Here is a 23,251-nt window from a genome sequence, read left to right on the forward strand (position 1 = left end):
TATGCATCAAACGTATCAGAAGTAAACTCTTTAAATATATCACTTTGTAATAAATCTATATAAATGTAAATGTAACTTTGTTATTGATTTACTGAAATGTCATAACTTCTTCAATAATGATCAAACATACCAAGATACATCTGTATATTTACTCCTATGTGGAAATGAAGGTGTGACGTATTTACATGTAAAACCTAAAGCTTTTATAAAAACTAAACATTGCCCTGCTTACCCAGTCTATGATGGAAAATCCTCCAAACACAAGCAAAATAACTTTTTATCTATCCAATTCTTTAGGGAAAAGTAGTTTTGTTTAATCATGCCTTCAGACTCGTAGAACACAAAAATATAAAGAATACTGGAGGAGGTAGCTGATGATCGACCCAAAATCTGGGTGTAGTGATGGGCTATAACCTGAACCTCCAAAAGCATCTAAAGACAATTACAAAGTGGACCTTCTAGAACCTGGAGACCATTTCCAGGATTAAAGAACTGATGTCACAGCAGGATCTGGAAAAACTACCCCATGTTTATCTTTAGTAGAACTGATTACTGTATCGGTGTTTTCACAGACCTGCCTAAAAAGTGGATCAGAACGCCGCAGCTGATCCAGAACCTGCTGCCCGCGTCCTCACTAAGACTAAGAACGTAGAGAACATGGACCCGGTTCTGAAGTCCTCACTAAGACTAAGAACGTAGAGAACATGGACCCGGTTCTGAAGTCCTCACTAAGACTAAGAACGTAGAGAACATGGACCCGGTTCTGAAGTCCTCACTAAGACTAAGAACGTAGAGAACATGGACCCGGTTCTGAAGTCCTATCTACGACTAAGAACGTAGAGAACATTGACCCGGTTCTGAAGTCTTTCCACTAAGACTAAGAACGTAGAGAACATGGACCCGGTTCTGAAGTCCTCACTAAGACTAAGAACGTAGAGAACATGGACCCGGTTCTGAAGTCCTCACTAAGACTAAGAACGTAGAGAACATGGACCCGGTTCTGAAGTCCTTCCACTAAGACTAAGAACGTAGAGAACATGGACCCGGTTCTAAAGTCCTTCCATGGTTCCCTGGATCTCAGAGAATAGACTTTAAAATCCTTCTGTTAGTCTATAAATCCCTGAATTAGCACCTAAATCCATCACAGACTTGTTATCAGGGCATCAACCCTCCAGACCACTCAGGTCTTTGCAATGTGTTTCTGTCCTCTGTTTTTGTTTATTTTTGTTCATGTACAGCACTTTGAATCATCTTATTACTGAAATGTTCTTTATAAATAAACTTGCCTTAATGATAGAAAATACAATACATACAAAATAAAATAAAATACGTATCTTATCAAATTATTGGGACAGACTTCTAAAACTCAGTCAACAGTTGCATCCTTAACTGAAGGTCAAGAACCAAACAACTTGCACACTTCCAGCAGCATCCACCTCACTCCCTTTGGGGTTTGTACTTTGGAAAGCTGTGAAGATCTCTGAGATTTTCCTGTGGGGTTTTGGACTTGGTCACCAAACAGTTTAACTATCCGTACAGCAGGACGGTCAACAAAGCTACACTAACGTCTCCCACAAGCATCCAGGCTTCCCAGGAGATGGCTGTGCAAAAAGTACGAAAGAGAGAACAATATGTGACCTCATCCCTTCCTTGTCTCGTCCACGCCCCCGCCCACCCCCTCCCTTCCCCCACATCTTTCATTACTCAGCTTGACCAACAATGCCGGCTATTTTAGAGAAAGCTCGCCTCTTTGCCGACCAAATCTTCCTGGTGGGGGATTCAGCGAGGAAGGAAACCACAGATGGTTGTATTCATGGACAATGCCCAAGTGCTGGAATCTTGTTGCGACAGCTGTCTGGCATTCACAACCCATCACTAGCGCCATCTAACCCCAGAAAAACACTACAAAAATAGTTTTTGTGAAGAGTTGTCTGCATCCTTTGAGAGCAGACCTAGAACCTGAAGGTGGCATTAAAAAGCAGAGAGGGAACAATTATTTTTGAAACAAGGTCATGTATATTATATGGTTGACTGGCACAGTCAATGAATTTAACATTGTATTTCTTGGCAGTATTACAGTAGGACCTTATTACTGAGTGTTAATTTGACCATCAGTGACATGACTACTTCATGCCAAGATTTAACTATGTGTATGAGCACACTTTAAAACACATACTATTTAGAGTCCAGTCCTTTGGTCTGGATAGTTTCTAAATCATCACATTTTACCTCAGAATCATCTGCCCAGACTTTTTTTTGTCTCCACAAAAGATCAATTCGTAAGATGAATTTCTTTCTTACTGACATATGAAAAGTTCAACAGAGAAAGAACATCTCTGGTCTCCAAGGCCAGTGTCCATCGGTTTGGCCATGGCCAGCTGGTCATGTGGACAACATAGGGGGAGGTGTGGTCATTAAGAAAGACCTGAAGCTGTTTCATCTCTGGTCCACAGGGTGTGCGCTGAAGGCCATACGTCACCCATTATCCATCTCCACTGATTTATTTCAGATGTCACTGCTGGTGCTGATGGATCCACCAGAGAGGTAGACTGTGGGGGAAGAGCTGTGTCAACGTTTCTATCTTTATGACCACTCAGGTCAGAAGATGTAAGTGGAACATAAAAGCTGGAGGAAAAAACAATAAAAATTCATAGTGTCAACTTGGGATTAATCTCATATATTGTATTTAAATAAGCTTAGATTTTAATGACAACAGAGGAAAGGACTTACAGGAAGGGGTTATATGAAGGTAGTGAAGACTATTTTAACCAGCTGCCTATAACAACAGGCTGCAGTAGACGATAATAAGTCATTTTATACCACACAAACTAATATGCATTTTATTCTGGTTTTATTTAAAAGACCAAAATCGAGTACCATGTAACTATGAAGGGGATCTAAAGGATATATGCCTCCCCACCACCACAACCAGTAGCTGAAGAACCACCTTAACTCCGATCACAACAGCAAGTCTTTCAAGGTGTCTTTACTAGTGTTGCGGGACTGGAGACCAACCTTTTTGTGAATTCGTCATAGCAAAACAGCTCAAGCTCCCCTAGATCGGATGGACAGGCTTGGTGAACAGCGATTTTCCAGCCCTGCAACAGATTCTCAATTAGAATTAGGCCTGAACTTTGATTGGGCCATTCAACAGAGTGCATTCTCTAGGCATTTTTCATGTTTTCTTGCCTCCCAATTTGAAATTGAAACGTATTGATAATTTGCCTCATTGCATTTACAGAACATGGATTAGAGCCCATTCTTCAAGGCAAAACCAATCTGCTCTGCTAGACTGACCGTAGTCCTGACAGCACAATCTTCCACCTGAGCTGGGGAACTCTGCAGCTCCTCCAGAGTCAACATGGGCCCTTTAGTCGCTTCTTTGATCAATGCTCTTTATGCCTAGCCTGTTAGTTTAGACAGACAGCCGTGTCTCGCTAGGTTGTATAGAGAACTGGAGGAGGAGAAGTTCAAGTTCAGGATGTAAGATGCTGTTGATTAGCAAAACTATTAGAGGAACTGAGGTACTGTTATCAGTACTTCCTTCACAAGTTATTCATTGATAGTACAAGTGGTTTAAATTTACTCTAAGACCGTTGTTTAAACTTTATGACGTAAAAATATGGATGGTCTAGAACAGCAAGGTTTGCAACATAAGAATGGAAGTCAACTGAATACATAGGCTCCCTGTGTTCATTCCTTATTCATGATGATTAAGGTTTCAAGCATCAAAAGAGGACCAAAGGAATGCTGAGGATTTTCTTCAGTCTGCTTCTGACGAATTTACAGCTGCTCCAGTTGGAAGATCAAATTTCCCAGTTCATCACGGGCAGACCTTTGAGCAGCTGACTGTGCGAGTCGGACTTCATCTTACAGGGGTCTTTTTTGTCTGATACCCAAGGTACGGTAATAAAAGACTTGTCTCAGTGTAGAGGAGAAGCATCTCTACTCTTCACTTCTCTTAGATTTACTCCCATTTTTCCAGTCTCTAATTTTCCTGACCTTTTTTTCATCAGTTGTGAACTAAAGTTTTCAGTTTACAGACCCATGAAAACTAAGTGCTGCTTCATTTAATGACAGCATCACTAAATGTACTCTTATACTTTAGCAGAAGAAAACCATTGTCTCCAACATAATAAAGAATACAATTTATTAAAATTAAAACATGAGAGATTGCGCTCCTATTTATCATGTTGATTAATTGTTGTCATTGAATTGCCTGTCTTGTCTGAGGACTGAAGCATCTCACTCTAATACATCTCCATCATATTATCAGGCACAGAGGAGCTTTAAAATAGACCAGAAGTTGCACCACAGAGTGCAATCAGCTAATGACAGCTGCAAGCTGTTTCAGGAACTCAGAGATGAGTGAGACTGCAGTAATGATGCATGAACAGGGGACATAAACTCAGATTCTTCACAAGGACAACCTGTGACCTGGATGTATGTGTTCATACTCATAATGGAACAAGGTTACAAATATCACACAACCTTTGTAAACTAAAAATAATGGGGGGAAAAAGACCATCAGTGATAGATAAAGAATGTTTATAGAAAATTAACGGATTTTATGTTCGTTTTGTGTAGGTAGCTGTTCAGTGTAAATGGTGATTTTTGTCTGGCTCTTATCTCCAGTGTTGTCTCTGGGTTCCCCAGAGTGAGGTTCTCTAGAGACGTGACCTGCTTCACTTTCATCTCCAGTGCCATCTGGTGCAACCTCCGAAGCGATCTCCTGCTAATAGATGGCTGTTAGCACAATTTCCTGCAGCAGCGCCATTCTCAGCGCCGTCTACCGCATCGTCAACCCCAGCTCCGTCTCCTGCAGTATCAAAGTATGCGGTGTTGTTTGCAGCAGCATCATGATTTCTAGCACTGCTGTCATGAATGCCAGCACCTGTTTCTGCATTTCCAGAACCACTTTGAATCCTGCATTTCATTATTCTACTTCCTCCTAAACCATGTTTATCAGCACCATTATCAACAGAGACAGCACCAGCAGCTTGGTTGTCCCCAGGGTCAGCAGCAGGGCCGATGTCATCTTACCCTGAACGTCCCCACAGTGGGATAATAAAGGTATTTCTATTCTAATCAGAGTCAGCATCATTGTTAGCTTTGTCGTTGCCAGAATAACCCTCAACACCTCAAGTCTCTGTCATCATCAGGACCGCCATCTTCTTTCGCACACCTAAGGCCCGTTTACACTACACTTTTTTAACCGAGCCGAGACCAGTCCGAGCTCGGTAACCGAGATAACTCTTGTGTGTAAATGGTCAGCAGACTGAACCAGACCGCGCTAACGATAACCGGACCGCGCTAACTGCAGACCAGTTCATCAGTAGGTCTCGGACTGGTTTTTTTTATCCCGGTTCCCTGAGAACGAGGAGCGCATTAACAGACCGCGTCATCCCCTTACAGTCAGCTGACTGTCCGCGGGTTTCCCGGCGTGTCTGGCTGCACGTCCCGATTCACACTCCATTCAGACAAATTTCAGACATTCATACCGTGCCACACTGTTTCCAGAGATGATTCTGCTTATGAACCTCAGCGTCTGTTGTTGTTTCCCGCGTCTGTAAATCCTTATTAGACGTTCATTTGTCTTATCCACGTCCCAAAAGCCGAATCTGTCTAACAATAACATCCTGAATGTGACGGGTGCCGCCATTTTGATTTGCTCGGTCCCGCCTTCAATCCCAGAGAGCAGTAGTAACGCAGATCGCCACTAGGAGGCGAGGAGCAACCAAGGAACCATAACCAAGATAACTCCTGTGTGTGTAAACGGCTGCATTTATCTCAGTTAACTGGACCAAGCTAGGACCGGTCTCGGCATGGCTCGGTTTTTAGGTGTAGTGTAAACGGGCCTCTAATGTCAGAAACATCAAAACCTCCATCAATGTCACTGCGTCAAGAGCCCCATCATCATCATCATCATCATCATCACTCTCAACCTCGGGATGTCTGGAGATGTCCCTTTGAGGAAGGGTACTGTACCTTTAGTGCTCAGCTTCTTATCTCATTCAACCTTCTTTATCTTTTCATTGCTTTCCTTTCATCTACCCTCCAGAAGCACATTTACTTGCCTAGTTCGCACTGTGCTTGTCGGGTCCTGGTTAGTTCCATGCTGCTGTTCCGTCTTTATACGTCTGCTCTTTAAGGGTACCCTTAAATTTTCTCTCTAGCACGACGTTGCAAGTTCCTGGGTTGCAATTGTCCCCAATTCATCAGCTGCATGTAAAACATGGCTTCAGAAAATAATCTGTTTACCCATTTTTTGTTTATGCCTCACCATTTGCTCTTTCTGTTCATATATTGATGTTTTTGCACTGTGTACCATCTATCATCCTACTGTAGAGATCAGCGAGGCCTGGTTCCTCCACTGGTTTGCATCCTTCTGCTTCTGTCAGCAGATGCCCACTCAGTAATTTAATCAGGGCCCAGAAAATCCAATTTGATGCATACAAGCCCCACCCACAAGCCCAGATAGCAGGCTAGTGAATGGAAAGACAATAGGTCACAGCTAGATTGTCCCTCAGCAACCACAACAACAAACACAAACTCACCAGGCCAATCTCACTGAAGTCTGAGTCTAGGCATTAACTCTTTGACCTGAAAAGTGTGTTGCGTAAGTATCATATCAGATCATTTCTGCTCTCCCCACCCAGCCCCACCCAGCGGCAGGAAATAGTGTCAGCTGTCCATCAGACAATGCCCAGCTTGACCGCTGTGGCTTTTGACTCAGCTGTCTGTTTGCGTGTTGTTCTATTAGTGGCCTGCTGAGTCACAAACGTGTGTGTTGCTCTAAAACAAGAGTCAACCAACGGTTGTCAGACCACCTGATTATGCCAGATGACGGCATTTGGTCAGCTCAGGCAGCTCTGAAGAAGTTTGCATGCTTGTTCCACATCACAGACCAAGAATGGATATGTCTCCGTGGAACTAAAACATTTCTAACCTGTGGCACTGTTTGAAAACAAGAAAAAAAAATAGCTCCTCAATTCATATTTGAAATATTGTCTACAAAGTGATCAGTAACTACCTTTAAGTAACAGTTAATTAAAGGGTCACATTTCATGAGTGTAAGTCCAAATTAAAGGTGTATTTTTAATTCCATTTAAACAATTAAATGTATTCCTGTAAACTATTTATGTTTCTTTATAAATACTTAGGAAAATTAACAGGTCTTAAAAGCTCATCAAAAAAGGTTTCATTCCAGTATAGAATATTTTATCATAAGAACAAATGCTTGTTATTTCACTATGATATGCAAATTGTAGTTCTAATTCTATGTATCCATAGAAAATGAGCCCAATAGAATTTTACGTTTTTTTTCCTTCTAAATCTAACCGATACCCAGTTAGATTTTGATAAGAGATCCAAATTAAACACAAAATTGCTTTGTTGAGGTTTTGCGAGACAAATTTCAGAGAACTTTGTGCACCTTCTACACCTAACACACTCCTGATAAGAAGTCCTTAAATAAATTCACCTTTTAATGCAGCAGCATGAGGCCACACAGACAAAACAATATATACAAAACCTTCAGTTTGGGTACATTTGATCAGTTCGAGGAGCAGAAGTTTTCAGTTTAAGAAATAATTGTTCAAATGAAAAAGAACAGGCTGGACTTTAGCTGAAAGAGCGGTCTCTACAGCAGTAAACACTTGAAGGGATCTGGCCTGATGCACACCTTGTTCCCACTGTTATGTATAGAGGAGGATCTGTGATGCTGTGGGCCTGTTTCTCCTCCAAGGAATCAGGGAACACTGATAAAGTGTAAAGCATCACAGGCTCTTTGAAACACGAGGACATTTTACATCTAAATCTGATAATTTACAACTGCAAGTGTCATCCTGACTCATCTTTAACAGGATAAAAATATCACCAGTTTCCTTTCTTGCTTGGATGTCTCAGACCGCAGCTGAACAGCTGAAGAGAGGAGAACATAAGAGATGAGCCACGGTTCTGGATGATCCAAAGCAACCGTGCAAAGATGAAGGTCAAAGATCCCGCTCTCTGTAAGTCCCTAGCTTGTTGAACGTTATAGGAGAGTAAGAGGTTTCCTTTTGGCAAAAAGGGGGTGGTGCTGAAAGAAGGGATTTTGTAAAAAGCAGTTACTTCTTTAAATACTTTTTTCTAACATTATATCTTTGTTACTGCAAAAAAACAATAACATTTTTTTAGTCTTTTTAGACACCTTTTACCACTAATGCAAAGAAATATGAAGGATGCAGAATACAAAGCCATTATTAGAGGAGCATATTGTCAGAGTAGAAAGATAGTTTTTACTTCCAAGGTCTTAGGGATAACATTTGAAAATAAATTCACTTTTAACTAGGTTCAAATAACTTCAGGTAAAACATAAAGACTGGCAGCGTACAGAACAACACAATTACTTCAACCAATTATCATGTGTATGACATTATCAGTGCCATCCACCTGTGTCCACTTTAACATTGAAAAAAAAAGTCAAACACGCTGACAAACATTTTTTTTCCATTTAACTGAGGTTTGCACTTTTTTCTCGATCCTCTGGGATCCTCCGTGATCGCCAACGTCTTACGTGATGCCGCCCTCTAGTGGTCAGATTGTGGTAAAGTTTTCTGAAGCTCAAAACAAAAGACCCACTCAGGCTTTAGGTCAACTTGTCTATTTAATATATAAAATACAGTAAAACATACGCAAAAAGGGGAGGAGGGTAAGCTGGGACCAATGGATACTTTGGTACAATAACAAACACTTTTTTTTGTAAAAGCAGTATAGAATTTATAATAACATATCAGTGCATACTTTATTTATGAAAATATACACAAATTGTATATCATTCTCCGAAGAAAAAAACAAAACAAAAATTATCTTTACAACAAAAAAAGCCGACTAGCCAAACACAATATATTAGCTATAATTTACTTAAAACTTTTACTTCAATTTCTTTTATTTATTTTTTCTTCTTAAATGTCGTCTCGTGTGACGTGTGTTCGTGTCAATATTACACTTTATTTCCTACAACATGATTCACTTTCTCTTGCTTTGAAACGGCCATGCATTGACATCATGGTGTCTGGCTAGAAATAAGTTAGACGTGTCACGCTGCCCCTCCTAAACCCCCCCTACCCACCCCACCCCACCCCCACCACCTCCGTGTGGACTGACAGGTTCGGATATTGAACTTAGAAGCTGCAGCATAGAAGCGGTTTGTCGCAGTCCACTCGTTTTTGTACTTAAAAAAATAAAATAAAAGGAAATAAAATCATCACCACGCTTGTGTTGTGTCAGGTCATACAAATCGTGCAACATTAGTAACACCCTTTTTAAACAAAACAAACAAAACAAAACAAAACAAAAAAAACATAACCCAAGAAGAGAAAACAGAAACACATATTTATAAGATATTTTCATAGAATAAAATCAAATTTCAAAATGAAACAAAATGTCTAACCTACACAAAGGAACTCAAGAGCTCTGTATCATCATGACATCTACCAGCAGTGAATTCTGTGGTAACGATGATAATATTAATAATAATATCGATCCGTAGAGAACAAGAAAAACAGACTGTCACCGGCACAAAATAACACTGGAAAGTCAGTGAGACATCATTATACAGAGGCGTGTGTCACTTTTTTTAGGGGCGGGGCATTTATCAGCACGATTGTCTTTCTGATTGTAATGACAGTGACCCCTAGTGGTGGTCTGTCGCAAAGCTGCCTCTTTGTCACCTTGTGGAAAAGTCCGTTACTCCCTAACTTAAATTTGGATGTAGTTTTCTTTTGTTCGAAGCTCTGGGCAGAACAGTCTTAACAGTCGAAGGGTTTGCTGTCTGGGGATCTAGTGGATGATCGCTCTGCCACGCACTCAGACGGGCATTACTGACGCTGAGACTCGTCAAACAGAGGATGAGCGTGTGCGCGACAGGGTGACGGACAGAGATAAAGAAAACGAGAACCTACTTCTAAATTGAGCAGAACACGATGAGGCTGAGGGGCGTGTGGAATTGACCCCAAAAATAATTCAACGTCATCTCAGCGCTGAGAGCCGCGATCCGGACGGAGCCAACACGAGTGTATGAGCAATGGACTGTCCATGGACTCGTCTGTGTTTGTGCAATTTCGGAGCTTAAGCCCCCCGGAGAGGACATAAAGCCCAGTTGAGTGAGTGACACGGGTGGGAGGGAGGTGATGAGGGCCGGCCCGGATGTGGTAAAGCCCAAAGTCGACAAGTCTGTGTAGGATTTGGGAGGAAGTCATTAAAAGATCAGAACCGTTCTGAGACCTCCGGCTTAAAATCAAATGATACCCAAACTTTGCCTCTGGGGCTTTTCACAAGCAAATACACGCAGGCCGAGAGTGCTTTTCAGGAAAAAATAAATACACAAATTTCCACTTTTGACCATCACGGCTTTTAAGATCTACCCACTAAACCCAAAGAATCACCATTTGACACTTTTATAGAGTACAAAAATGACATCCTTCACATCCTTCTACCTTCATAGTAATTATTTTTTTAAAAACTCTCCAGAGTATAAAACTACAGCCTACCACTGACAGGCGAAGGAGAGGTCCGTTAGATATAGATACATGGCTTTTTGTATTAAAGAGAAAAAGACAAACGTCAAAATTAAACTAAGTTCTAGGGAACTTCCTTGGCATCCTTGTTGTTTTTCTTTTTTTACTATCTGTCCGTTTCTGTGTCTGTGAGAGAGAAACTGATATTTTAAAGCAGAAAACGCCGAGCAGGATGGTAAGAGCACGGCTTCGACAAGCATAGCAGTGAACGTTAAGCAATGAGGCGATTCTTGATTTGACTGAACCACCAGCACCTGTTTCCTGCCATCGGCTGGCCTCCGTCAGCCCTCGCTGCAGCATTTAGTCCCTGCCTGCGCTCAGAAGAAAACGTTAACCCTAAACGTGTCCTGCTGCAGAACCAACACCACATAATGATTGGTATCAAATGGTTGCAGCGAGCTGTTAGTCAGCTGGGTACGTCGACTAAAGTGTTGCAACCTTAAAGATCAAGTCGACTGCAAAACACGAATTCAGGCCTGGTAAGGAAAGCAGAAAAGTCCCATTTATCAGTGTGTTGAAGGTAAATTGTTTCCTAACAGGCTGCAGGAGTTAGCATGCTAAAATAGCATGAAAATGAAGGGTTTGGTGCAGATCCATCTACTCTGCTGAAGAGCTAGCTAAGATTTAAATGGCAGGCATACTTATCCCGTATTTATATGTTTATCATTTATTTCATCTCAATCCTGCAGAATCAAATAGGATTTTAAGGTTGATATTAAACACATCTATAAATGACACAAAATCTAAATCAGGTACGTTCAAACCTTTTAATAGTTTTCTTACTTATGTTTATCTGTGGGTCAAAATGAAAGATATATGAAATGTGAACATTATTATCATACTGGTAGTAATGTTCAGTGTTAATAATATATTGTCAGCAGCAGTTTTTAAGGGTTGATTTAGTTTTCTAAATAACAATAACTGAGTCACCTTTTGTTACTTTCATTTCCGCTTATTGCCAGCGTGTAAACTGGGATATTCTTGCTAAACATTATCACGCCGTCAGAATCTCAAACTGGTCCAAGCCGACTCATGTGTGAAAAAGAAAAAAAATCAAGATATATGTATTTTTTTGCCTCTCAAAAAAGTAGATGTAATTGTTCTTATTGTGAGTTTTTAAAGTTTCTTTAATCTTCTTCATGAACGTAACTGCTTTCATTTACAGAAAGTAGAAGGAATCTATAATGATGCCAAGAAAATCAACTAAAAGCAGCATTTTCTCTGCTAATGGCCAGTTTTAGATGCAGGTTAATCAGTCTTACCCTGGTGTGTTCAGCATGTGCTCATAGGCTGGGGGTGTGAAGGAGTCGGACGTGGGAGTTAATGTAAAGTGCACTCCATCCAGCGAGTCTATCGCTCGCTCATAAACAGTCCGAGTCGCCACTGCTTTACTTTCTGCCCCTACAGCGCCCTCTGCTGGCTAATCCTCGTTTTACACTTTATATACACGCATAAATAGCTTTTAAAAAGACTGACCGATCCACTGAGAATCAACATTTGCTTTTTAAAAAAAAATCTTATGTTAGGGGATATCCTGCCGAATATATAGTATACATATATGTATATGTATATATAAATATATACAATCCCTGTCGTTTTGCTGTAGTCTATAGCCTCAGATGCAACCCTCTGAAGGTGTTTAAATATATACTTGTATATGACCTATTTATTTCAACCTTCATAACAACTTATCCCTGCCACACAAAAGCCACAAAGGTTACAGATTGTTTATATACAGGTGCCCCCCCCCCCACCCCCCCTCCCCCCACCTGACTTTGAACATCATCTACCACAAAAATAATTTCAGCTGTGTGCATTGCAGTTGTGTGTTCAAGGATAAAACTGAGAGTGAACATTTGTCCAAACCACTTGCTAAAAAGAAAGAAACAACAATCAGTTGAGGTAACAAACCCGTATACACGCACACACACACCACACACACACACACACACATAGCCTTCCCAGCCTCTGTCGTCGACACGATGTGGGCCAAACGCTGACAGTCTGTCACGTGTCACCGAGCCGTCGCAGCTCATCCCTGATTCAAAGAAAAAGCAGTCGTTTACCTCAGCAACAGATAATGCTCCTCGTTTTACGGCTGGCCTGCGTGGTTCTGATCCAGCAAAGACCTGAGGGTCCTCTTTCATGTTCGGGGGCCAAGGCGCCAAACTGCTGACAAGAGCTGCCAGCATGGCGGCGGAGAAAAAGCACATTGTTGTTTTTATTTTTGTTTTTTCCTGTTTAGTGTCTTTATATTCAAAACCAAAATGAATCTAAACACCGAAGAGTCAAGACTGAAGGACGAAATTCTGCCCGGAGGAACCAGAATCTAATGCGACAGCAACACAGCCGCGGATGGGCAGGAATAAAAACAACTCTGTGGACGTTTTCAGTGGCACTTTTAGGGCGCAGACCTGTCATATTTGACCAGAACATCTTCTGTGGACAAAGAGTCAAGAGTGGGCGAACGCCTCCAATCGCCAACCACATGCAGTGCATTCTGGGAAACCAGGTCTGGCTTGTCTGCTCTGCCAGCATTGGTCAAGTAGTTCAAAAAGTTCAATTTTACGCCTGATTGGAAATGTACTTGTTCACTCCTACAAAATGCAGCTGGATCAAGTCCAAAGTGATAAATCGTTTGATGAGTAATCCCTGGATCGTTGGCTCAACCCGCTGTGTATAGGGGGGGGGGGGGGGGGGGGGGCGATGTTCTGAGTACAACAAAGCACAACACACATCGCCATACAGCTGAGCATCAGTGTCCACACGTGCAACATGAGTGTGTTTGCATGCTTGTGTTGTGTATGAATGCGTTTCCTGCATGGAGAGTAAGTCACTGGGTCAGTGGTGGTTTTTATTCGGTGTGGGGGGTTAAATGGGGAGACTGGGGGCATCAGAGCTGGTGGGGGGGGGGGGGGGGGCATGTACACAAGCCACAAGTACACATCTCCTTCTTCCATGTGTCCGTTTCTCCTCTTTTCTTCTCTATGTCACCCAGTTGTCCAGTCGCACTCTCTTGATGTTCATCCCGTCCTGCTCCTGAGGCTCCGCTGAAGAGGGCCGCAGGAGGACCATGGTGGACTGCTGAGCTCCGGCTCCGGCCTGGTGGTGGAAGTCCTGCCCCCCGCCTCGACCCTGGGCCCCATCGTCCCTGTCGCTGCCCTCGTAGGAGCTGCCGTTGCTGCTCAGGCTGTCGACGGGCGAGCGGCCTTGGGTGCCGGGGAAGGCGACCGACACCAGACCTTGTCCCTGCATCTGAGAACCGCCGCCCATCCCCGAGCCGCCGGTGGAACTGGGCGTGCTGCGGTCGCGGTTCGGGGACACGGGTTCTGATTTGATGTTGAGATTGGGGTTTGTGTTGACCGTGAGCGCGGTGCTCTGAGGTACGGGCCCGACTGACCTGGAGAGACAAAGAGAAGGAGGAGAGAGCAGAGAAACCACAGTGACTGACTGCTAGCCGGGGTCAGGGTGGATACAACACAGAGTCCAGCCGACATCTTCAAAGTTTCACAGAGCGAGCCAATGAAGACACGTCAACATCAGATACACATACACTGAATGTGCAACTAGAAGAGCTAAGCGTTGTCAAATAGGAAAAAGCCCAGAGCCCCAAGCAAAGCTGTAAGCCTGGGCTTACCCCGGCACACGGAGAGCGAAGACGAACAGGACAGAGGAGACCACAACATGAAGGCAGAGTCATTGCACCATGCAGCACAATCATTCCTGCATATTGCCTTTGCTGTCAGGTTCCACAGCTAAAGATGAGCGCCGACGCTATTCTGTTCAATCAGCTCGACGCAAAGCAAACTGCTGACTGTCACATGCTTCCCCCTCGTCTCTCTGCTTCCGTTACTTACAGCAAAGTGAAAACTTGCATTTTGGGGTTCATCTGTCAACTTTGATTTCTCCTTTTTTTTTTTGTAAAGAAAAGGGCCAGGGGTATAAAACTTTACCATTTTCATGCAATTGATAAAGAAATGAGACACTCTTTAATATTTTAATAACGTTTGTAAATCTCTTTTATAGAGTTCCTTTACATAATTTACTTTAGTTTTTTATGGATCTTAAATGAGAAGACATGCAGTTATTACCAAGAAAACGGAAACCTTGGCAACAGAAAACTGTCTCATCAGAAACAAAATGAGATTTTTCAAACTGAAATTCTAGTGCGAGTGTTTTGGAGAACGTCTCTACCAGCTTCGGGCATCTAGGGATGTAAATATTTGCCAGTTCTTCTCTGCAACTTCGCTCGGCTCAGTCAGAAAGAAGCTGGGGTTTTTATTTAGCGCCACAGGCTGTTAGTTTGATAAAAACCTTTACAGCCTCTAACAGATTTTCTTAGCTACGCTGATCTTCCCTTCAGCTCTGAACTGTCACCGTGTCCCTGCTGAAGGAGAATATCCCCAGAGCATGATGCTGCCACCACCATGTTTCCTGCTGTGGTCGCTGCGTTCAGGCAGATCTGCAGTTTTAGCTTCTGCCCCACATAAAGTTTTGCTTGTAGACCTAAAATGTCTGTTTGGTCTCCTCTGACCAGAGCGTCATCTAGCTGGTGGCAAACTGCAAACATGACTTCCTAAGGCTTTCTTTCCACTAAGGCTGTTTTTTTTTATTTTTTTTTTATAAAAAGTTCATTTTTTTTATATGAAGGTTTTTGGAGCATTCCTCCCACCTGAGCTGTGGATCTCTGCAGCCCCTCCAGGGCAACGTTCTTTGTTATGGTTCCAAGATTAACACTCTTCTTGTCCAGCCTCTAAGTTTAGGTCTGGGTATATCTGCAGTTGTAACATTTTGTTTCCATTTCCCCATACAGGACAGAACTGCTCTCATTAATTTATTAAACGCTTCAGATATCGTTTTATAGCCCACCCCTGCTCTAAACCTCTCCTCAACCAACCCTGGACTTATCCAGGGGTTAAATAATAAATAATAATAATTATTTACTCATCAGCTGATTTCTGAAGGCAAATTACAACGCTATTTAGAGGTATCAGAGTAAATTTGGGACTAATTAGAAACTCACACCAGACATCAGAGTTTTTTTTTTTTCTAAATAATTTTAAAAACCTTTTTATCATTTTTCTCCCACTTCACAAACATGCAAACTTATTGTTTGTCTCTCTATTGCATACAATCCTAATAGAATATATTGAAGTTTGTGGCTGTAATTTTCCACGTCAATGCTGAGACTTTATTTAAGAAGCCAACTCAGTTTTGCCAGACGAAGCAGCACTTCTCCTGTCCATCAGCCGTATGAAGCCCTCAGGGTTTCACTTCCGTTTATGACCGATCGCAGGCCTTTGGTGAACTCAAGGAAGTGACTTTAAAGCGACAGAAGCTAAAAAATCAGCAAGAAGGGTTAGACTTTCACCCACCCGTGTTTCCGGATTAAGAAAAGAGTTGTGCTAACATGTTTGGCTGCTGACATTTCTGAAAGGTTCACAATTCTGCCTCTGTGATCGTGGCCCCCGAGAAGAATCTTCCTGCTTTTGATTAAGCTGCTCTAATGATAATTTCAGAGCACGTTTTGCTAAGATGCTCGGGATAAAAACGGCGTGCCAAAAAGCCTTCCTAGGTGTCACCCGCCTCCTGTCTACCTGCCACGGCTCTTTGATCAGCCCCTCCACACTCAGCGTTCACCTCCTCCACTGGCTGCAGGCTAAGTCAAAGCTGTCACCGAGTCTGACACCGGCTGTTGACGCTGCACTCGGGTTCGCTCCCTTTGACGGTGAATACACGATTTTTTTATACACTTTCGGTGGTGGAGGGGGGTGGGGGGGATCGGGCTCGTTCCATGCCTTCCTCTCCCACAGCGTGACACGGTAGATCTGAATTCGAAGCTCCCAATTACCGCATTTCGCCCCTTCGGGTGTGTTCTAATATGTCATATCAGGAGCCATCTGCAGCAATATATCTTGCACAATTACTGGCGCACTGAGAAGGGACTTTAAGACAGCACTCCTCCAGGCAATCTGGGTCTGCGCTCACCCTCTTCCTCTAACTGACACACACATTCCCGCTGTCCTACATATATAGATATGCTCCTTCCTGCCCGCGCGCACACACACACACACACACACACACACACACACACACACACACACACACAGCTGTGTGGCAGCGAGGCTCGCTCCGTCTCGTCCTGCGCCCACTTCATCAAACCTGCGCACTGTGGCCCAGCCGCGCGGCAGGTAGATAGATGGGGGTGCCACCGGGGTGCCGATGCTGAGGCGAGTGAAAATGGCGGAGTCAGCAGGCCAGTGACAGTGATGAAGGTGAGAGCGGCAGGCTACCCCCCCGCCCCCCCCCCCTCCACCCCCCAACATTAACAACACATTGAGCCCAGCCAGAAGCAGACATTTGGTTATAGTGAGGTGTGTTGAGCTGCAGCCATGTTTCCCCCCAAATACTCTGAAAATGAAATCTAATGCGATTCCTCTTAAGCTGATGTCTTAAGTTTTCTTAAAATAACTTTAACAAGTATATATAAGTCTTGACTAAAATAAAGAAAGAAACACCCAGAACTTAATTTGAGCACGTTTGATCAGTGGGAAGAAAAAAAACTTTAGAAATTAAGATGAAATTGTTAATTTTTACAATATTCCCAGTAATTTAAGCTTTTTTTTTATTTAACTTGTTGTTGTTAAGATAATCAGAGTCCTGAGGAACTTTATTACTAAGCAACAATTTTCTCTTTCACTGGGGTGTCGATGTGACCATTGAAATTGTCTGTAATGTGCTGAATTGTTTTTTTTTGCTCCCTTGAGAAAGAGGTTCTTAATCTCAGTGTGACATTCCTGGTTAAATAAAGTTAAATAGAAAATTAAAAAAATGTCTTCAAAATGAAAAAGAAAAGGAGAACGTGCTGTTTAAGTAACGCAGATGTTTGTGGATGTTCTTAAGGAAATTGCTAAAAGAAAACAGCAACTTGCCTCAACTTGCCTATATTTGCAGTTAGAACAGTTATTAAAACCTACGACTGGAAAAGTGAAAAGCAAGTTTGGACAAGGGTCCCCGCTTGTCTTGCCAGCACACAGTGAGGAGAACGATGAGGGAAAGTAAAAACATTTCCAAAGCTCACCGTTCAATGACCCGGAGCAAAGAGCGACACAAAGTCGCAATCGCAACCATTTCATTTGAGACTTCACCAAAGGGGCCAAAAACTGGGGAGATTGCTTCATTTTTGTTCTCTTGTGAACGTTTAGCTGTTTAAAGAAATCTGAAGAAAGCCACTGGAGTTAACGCTTCAACGTCACTTTACTAAGCATGAGTCTCTACCTCAGCAGATTAATCTCAACTTTCTAAATGCCCTTTTTCATTATGGCTAGAGATGGTGTTTATTTGTGCTACATTAAGGGTTCAATCTATAAATCAACATAAGGAAGGGAAGCATTTAAATGACAGAATGGGAATAAGAACTCTTCGTCTTTTTTAACCAGCCTACTATTTTTCTTACATGCAATAAAGTTGTGAACTGCATCGAATTGTTGCATGTTAAAGCTTTGCAAAACTATTTGTACGTTTGCTGTGTATAATGCTAGAGGGATAAAGATATTTTTAGGCCAACTGTGGAATTACTACCATCAAACTGGCACTGTGGACTCTTGTAGGTATGATAAAATGATTACATTTCTGCTGGTACATGAAAAAAGGCTATAAAACACTGAAACAAACTGAACTTTATAATAACTAAAATAATTAAAAGGAGCAGTTAGTAATCTGTCATTATAACGCTGTTTTCTCCCTCAGCTGATCCATCTAAAACAAAAAAAAGGTTCATGTTTTTAATCTAAAAACCCAGATTATCACAGTTGGCTCGAAACAAAAACTTACCCTAATCCTAAAAAATATATTTAAAAAGAAAAACAAGCCTCAATAACACATTTCTGATTAAATTAATTATATTATATGGATGGATGGATGGATGGACAAACGGACCGAGCGGAGAATGATGGATACATTTTCTGTTAAGAAATTAGTAGGCTCCATCTAATCCTGCAAAATCATCTCATTTCAGCTGCGGTTTCACCATTAAACGTCTCAAATCTTTAGCTAAGGATCCGTCATGCAGCAGATATTTTAGGAAAGCGACATGCTGTAAGCTGTATGTCTTGAGTGTAGAGAGTACAGTACCAGCAGAGGCCATCCTCTCTGCCCAAGAGAAAGTTGGACTGAGAAGCCAAGCTGTGGGGGGGAGGTGGGGGGGAAAAAAACACAGAAGACAAGCAATTTAAGAAAGCTGTAACAGCAGGGAAACAGTGACACGGAGGCCAGTCCTGACACAGAAACTAGGAAAAAAAAAGGCTCAAACAGCTGCTTCAGTCAAGCTGAGATGTTGTTAGAGGCAGAGCTGTGTGCAGTGGGAAGTTATTCACATGCAGCGCTTCTTTACTTCCTCTTCTGAGAAATCAACATCCGTAGCTGGCCTGAAATGTGACGAAGCTTAAAGAAACTGTCATTTAGTCTACGGGAACTTTTCAGACCACAAATCTGACTTATTTTGATTAACTTGTTTATTTAACTTCTTGTTGGTCTTTTTTTTTTAAATGGAAAAGTTTGGATGAATAATCTTACTGTTGAATTTTCGTTGATCCCACACTTAGCTTAGCCTTTAAACACCTAAAAGCTTTATTTATTAAAAGGAAATCATTAAGCTCTGGACAAAGGCTGTTCCATTGCTGGCAAACAGTTGAATCTAAGAGCTTTTTGTCACATAAGCGTTTGGTAGCCGACAACTATTACAAGCAATTAACTCTCAGTTCTCTCTGAAAATTTCCTTTACTTTAGACACACTTAGAAAAGAAGCTGAAAGAGAGACAAGAAAGATACACGGAGACATGTTCAGTTTAAAGAATTCAGTTTTTGGTTAAAGGGAACGGTGAGATACAAAGTAATACACATTTCCTTTTCCCTAAAACATGTTTTTTTTTTTCATTCTTCTATTCTAAACAAGCTAAACTTGAAACGTTATAACATATTATAACCACTAACCTTGATTTTCTCTTTGGGGATTTTATGTCATAGACCAACACAAAGTAGTTCATAGCTATGAAATGAAAGAATATAACGATCCACATGTTTTGGATTTCTTTTAAATTAGAAGTCAGAAAAAAACATGGGTGCACATTTATATTCAGCCCCATTTACTTTGACACCCCTAAAAAAAACAGTGCATCGGTTGCCTTCATCTGTCATATAATTGGAGAATGAAAGCCACTTACTGTATATGTACATTATTCTCAGTACAAATGCAGCTGTTCTGTGGAGGCCTCAGAGGTGTGCTGGAGAACATTAGTGAACAAACAGCACCATGAAGACCAAGAGACACAGCAGACAGGTCAGCGAGAACGCTGTTGAGAAGTCTGAAGCTGGTCAGAAAATATTATTCAAAGCTTTGAGCTGCGCTGAAATGCTTCGGTTTAAATCGTATCCAGATGTTAGAACAAGCTGGAGGAAGTTCAGACCAAAATCTAACTGAGACTCTGTGAACGCTGCTGTTCACAGAAGCTCTCCATAAAATCGGAGAGAGGGCAAACATTTCCGTTTTGAGCTGAGCGGCGGCGTAAGAAGCATATCTAAAAAGATTTACAGCTGCGACTGCGATGAAAAACTAAAACCATGTTTGACTTTTGCTGTTCTTCCCAAAGCTGAACCACTTTGTGTCGGCCAACATCACATAATATGGAGTAAAATGCAATTTTTATGGTTTTACATACACAGAACGTAAAAAAATAGTCACTGAATAGTCACTGAATACTATAATATACAGGAAAAACATATTAAGACAGTCTAGGGCAGCCTGTGAGTTTTTCTTACATAATAAATTGTGATGCTCCCACATTTATTCTGACTTAAAATATCTAAATTACACATGGGCATAATTTCATCAGGAGAAGGTGTTGAGATAATTACCCAGCATTTTGAAGATTTGTCCTATTTAATCCTGAGACATTTGGTTTGGTGTGTTCCTATTATTTATTTACTACCTTCACTTCCTGACTGTTGAAGTGAGATTGAACATCATTGTGAGATTGAAACAGTCTGTGGGATTCAGAAAGAAGGTTGTGGAAAGTCATGTGTCTGTTTAGGGATTTAAAGAGGTCTCCTGAAATCAGCAAATCTAATGCCTATAAAATAATCAACAGTGGAGGACATTTTAAACCAACTACCAACACGCCCACATCTTGACAAGATGCTAAAATAACTAAAACACCCTAAAACCTCCTCATTGGTCCTGGAGCATGCTCTAGCTACGCCTCATATGAAAGTGCATGGCTGTGAAATCAGAAAGCGACTCCAGAACTTTAACTTTTATTAGAGTTAAAGTTTTTGTTGCTCTCCAGCAAAAAAAAAATAAGAAGGCCAGATGCAAGTTTGCCAGAGATAACGTTGATCAGGAGTTCTTTGGACAGAAGAGACTCAAACTCAATTATTTTGACACCAAAACATAATCTAAACTGAATACAGTGTTTCAGCTAAATAAATGCACACCCGTTTTAAAGCAAGAGTCCTGGTTTGTTGAAGCTTTGCAGCAGGATCAGGCATCCAAGCCTTCTCCTCTACTAAAAATGCCTTCAATTAAAAAAAAAAAATTAAAACATTGTGTTAACGTTTTGTTGTTTAGGTGCAATTAAATAGCATGTTTTTATATAGAAAGAGGATTGAGATTATAGATAACCATATGTAAACCTTTCTGATGAAAGACCTCTGTATTTATTGGGCTGGCCTGATTTCTTTTACCCAACAAGCATAAACCCAAGCTGCAAGAACTGGCATCCAGCAACATTTCAACATAAACGTACAAACTGGCCGTGAATGCTGCCGTGCAGGCCAGCTCATTTATTAACATTTAGTTTGAGGAGTCAAGGGGAAGCTGAGAGTCAACAGGTGTACATTGAATTAACTCAGCCTGGATCAAGGGGACGGAAATGAGAGGAGGGGGGGGGGGGAACGGAAGCTGCGGATGATTAAAAGGGGAAGGATGGGAGAAAATAAGATGACAGAATTAATTTCCATGTGGAGCCTGCAGCGAGGAAAAGTGTACACGACAGCCTGGGCCAGGATGGCAGCCAAGCCGTCAATCACCATTTGATTGGGAGGGCTTGTTTGCTCTCTGAGAGGCCACACTGTGAGGGACTGAGAAACCGAGCAGAAGCAGTCTGGGCTGCACGAGTGCCCACGTCTGGCCGTGCTGTCCTAGGACAGCACGATTCTCCCTGCTGCTGTGAGAACAGTTTGGTGAGCTGGGAAAGATTCCCACATTTCTCTGGTGCTCCCTTGTTTTCAGTGACAGCAGTTCTGTTATCCTGCTCCCACACACACACACACACACACACACACACACACGCCTGCCTGGTGCTGATTCTAGAGTCAAACCAGCAGGAGCTGAAACGTTTCCACAATCAGCATCTGGGCTGCGTGATCACGGATAACATTTAAATCCTGTTTACTCAGGAGAGCCGCGTCTCTTTTCCCCGCTCACATGTTTTGTGGCTATTTTAACGCACAGCAATGATTCTAGAGGCAAAACCTTATTACTAAGAGGTTGTGCTCCTACGTTGTTTTCTATCTTTAATAAGCATACAAATCTATTTTCACAAATCCTATTAGCTAGTGCTGTAACATTCCAGAAAACATTATTTGAAGTTGACAAATTGTTTTCTGCTCAGGTACAAGACACAAGGAGTGTGACTAAATAAATAAATAAATAAATAAAATGGTCAGGATGTGAATTTTTCCTTGAATTCAAGCATATTAACAACCTGGTTGAAGGTTCACATTTGAACCTTTTTTAGCACAGCTTGTATTTTGAAAAGCGACGTGTTCAGCTGGTGCGTTGGGTTTCTCTCTCGGAATGACGTCACACCTGAGAAAAACACACTCTAGATCCAAGCAGAGCGATTTGCTCTTTATTGAGGTGCTGAATGCGATTAGTGGATAGAAATACATTTCTCTTAATTATGAGTTTAAGAGAAAGGACTAAACGAACATGCAAAGAAATTAAGATTGTAGTATGGCGTATCAATAGTTTAATGAGAAACAAATGTCAGAGGGGCTAATAAACAGTTTATCTCTGCAACTTTCTCTAAGTGCAGCGGCCATATTGGATTCTGAACCCCCAGCTGTTTGAATCTTGACTTCAGGGATGTTCTGACTTCCCACAATAAATATGATGCATCTGTTAGCCAGCAGGGGGCAACATTGCTGCATATAGAAGGCAGTTTTCATTAAAATCTAATGAAATAATAACTATAAGTTATTGACCTTAGTACATATTTCCTTTCTGACCCACACTGCAAGTTTAAGCAACATTTACAGGAGCAGGATTCAGTGAATTATTCTCCACCATTAGCAATTTCCCGACTCACAAAAATAATCAGCAATCTAACGTGTTCTCTATTGATTTTCCAATTTTAAAGAGATGAATGTTTTTCTATGACACGTCCCATAAAGGTCCCCGGATCGTTTAATCAACTGAACAAAGTAAAGCAAAACCTACCTAATGGGAATAATTAGCGGAGACACTAACTGTGGCTAAATCGATTCTGTAACAATCTTTTGTGTTGGATTTTTTTTTTCTTCACCACATAAATGTTTTCCAATCAAAGGTTGGATCTCTATAGTGTTCAACATCAAATCGTTCTAAGCAATGGTATTTCCCAGATGTTCTGATATTAATTGCTAAGTAAACG

The 23,251-nt window shown here is 41.6% G+C and overlaps 1 protein-coding gene across 16 annotated transcripts in view; it reads right to left on the bottom strand.

Moving 5' to 3' along the window:
- Nucleotides 1-8,628: 8,628 nt before the first annotated feature.
- The window catches only part of mef2d (myocyte enhancer factor 2d), a 134,277-nt gene continuing 119,654 nt past the window's right edge, over nt 8,629-23,251 (bottom strand). For 9 of the 16 annotated variants that reach the window (XM_021310683.2, XM_021310684.2, XM_021310689.2 and 6 more), the window contains 2 exons: nt 18,693-18,743; nt 8,629-13,959 (listed from right to left, as the gene is read on the bottom strand). In XM_021310683.2, coding sequence (XP_021166358.2) covers nt 13,545-13,959; nt 18,693-18,743 — 466 coding nt within the window. In that variant the 3' untranslated portion in view covers nt 8,629-13,544. The remainder of the gene's footprint in view (nt 13,960-18,692; nt 18,744-23,251) is intronic. The other 7 variants (XM_036135427.1, XM_021310694.2, XM_021310691.2 and 4 more) reach the window with 1 other exon arrangement.

This window comes from Fundulus heteroclitus, chromosome 3 (genome assembly GCF_011125445.2).
Source record: "Fundulus heteroclitus isolate FHET01 chromosome 3, MU-UCD_Fhet_4.1, whole genome shotgun sequence".
NCBI lineage: Eukaryota > Metazoa > Chordata > Actinopteri > Cyprinodontiformes > Fundulidae > Fundulus > Fundulus heteroclitus.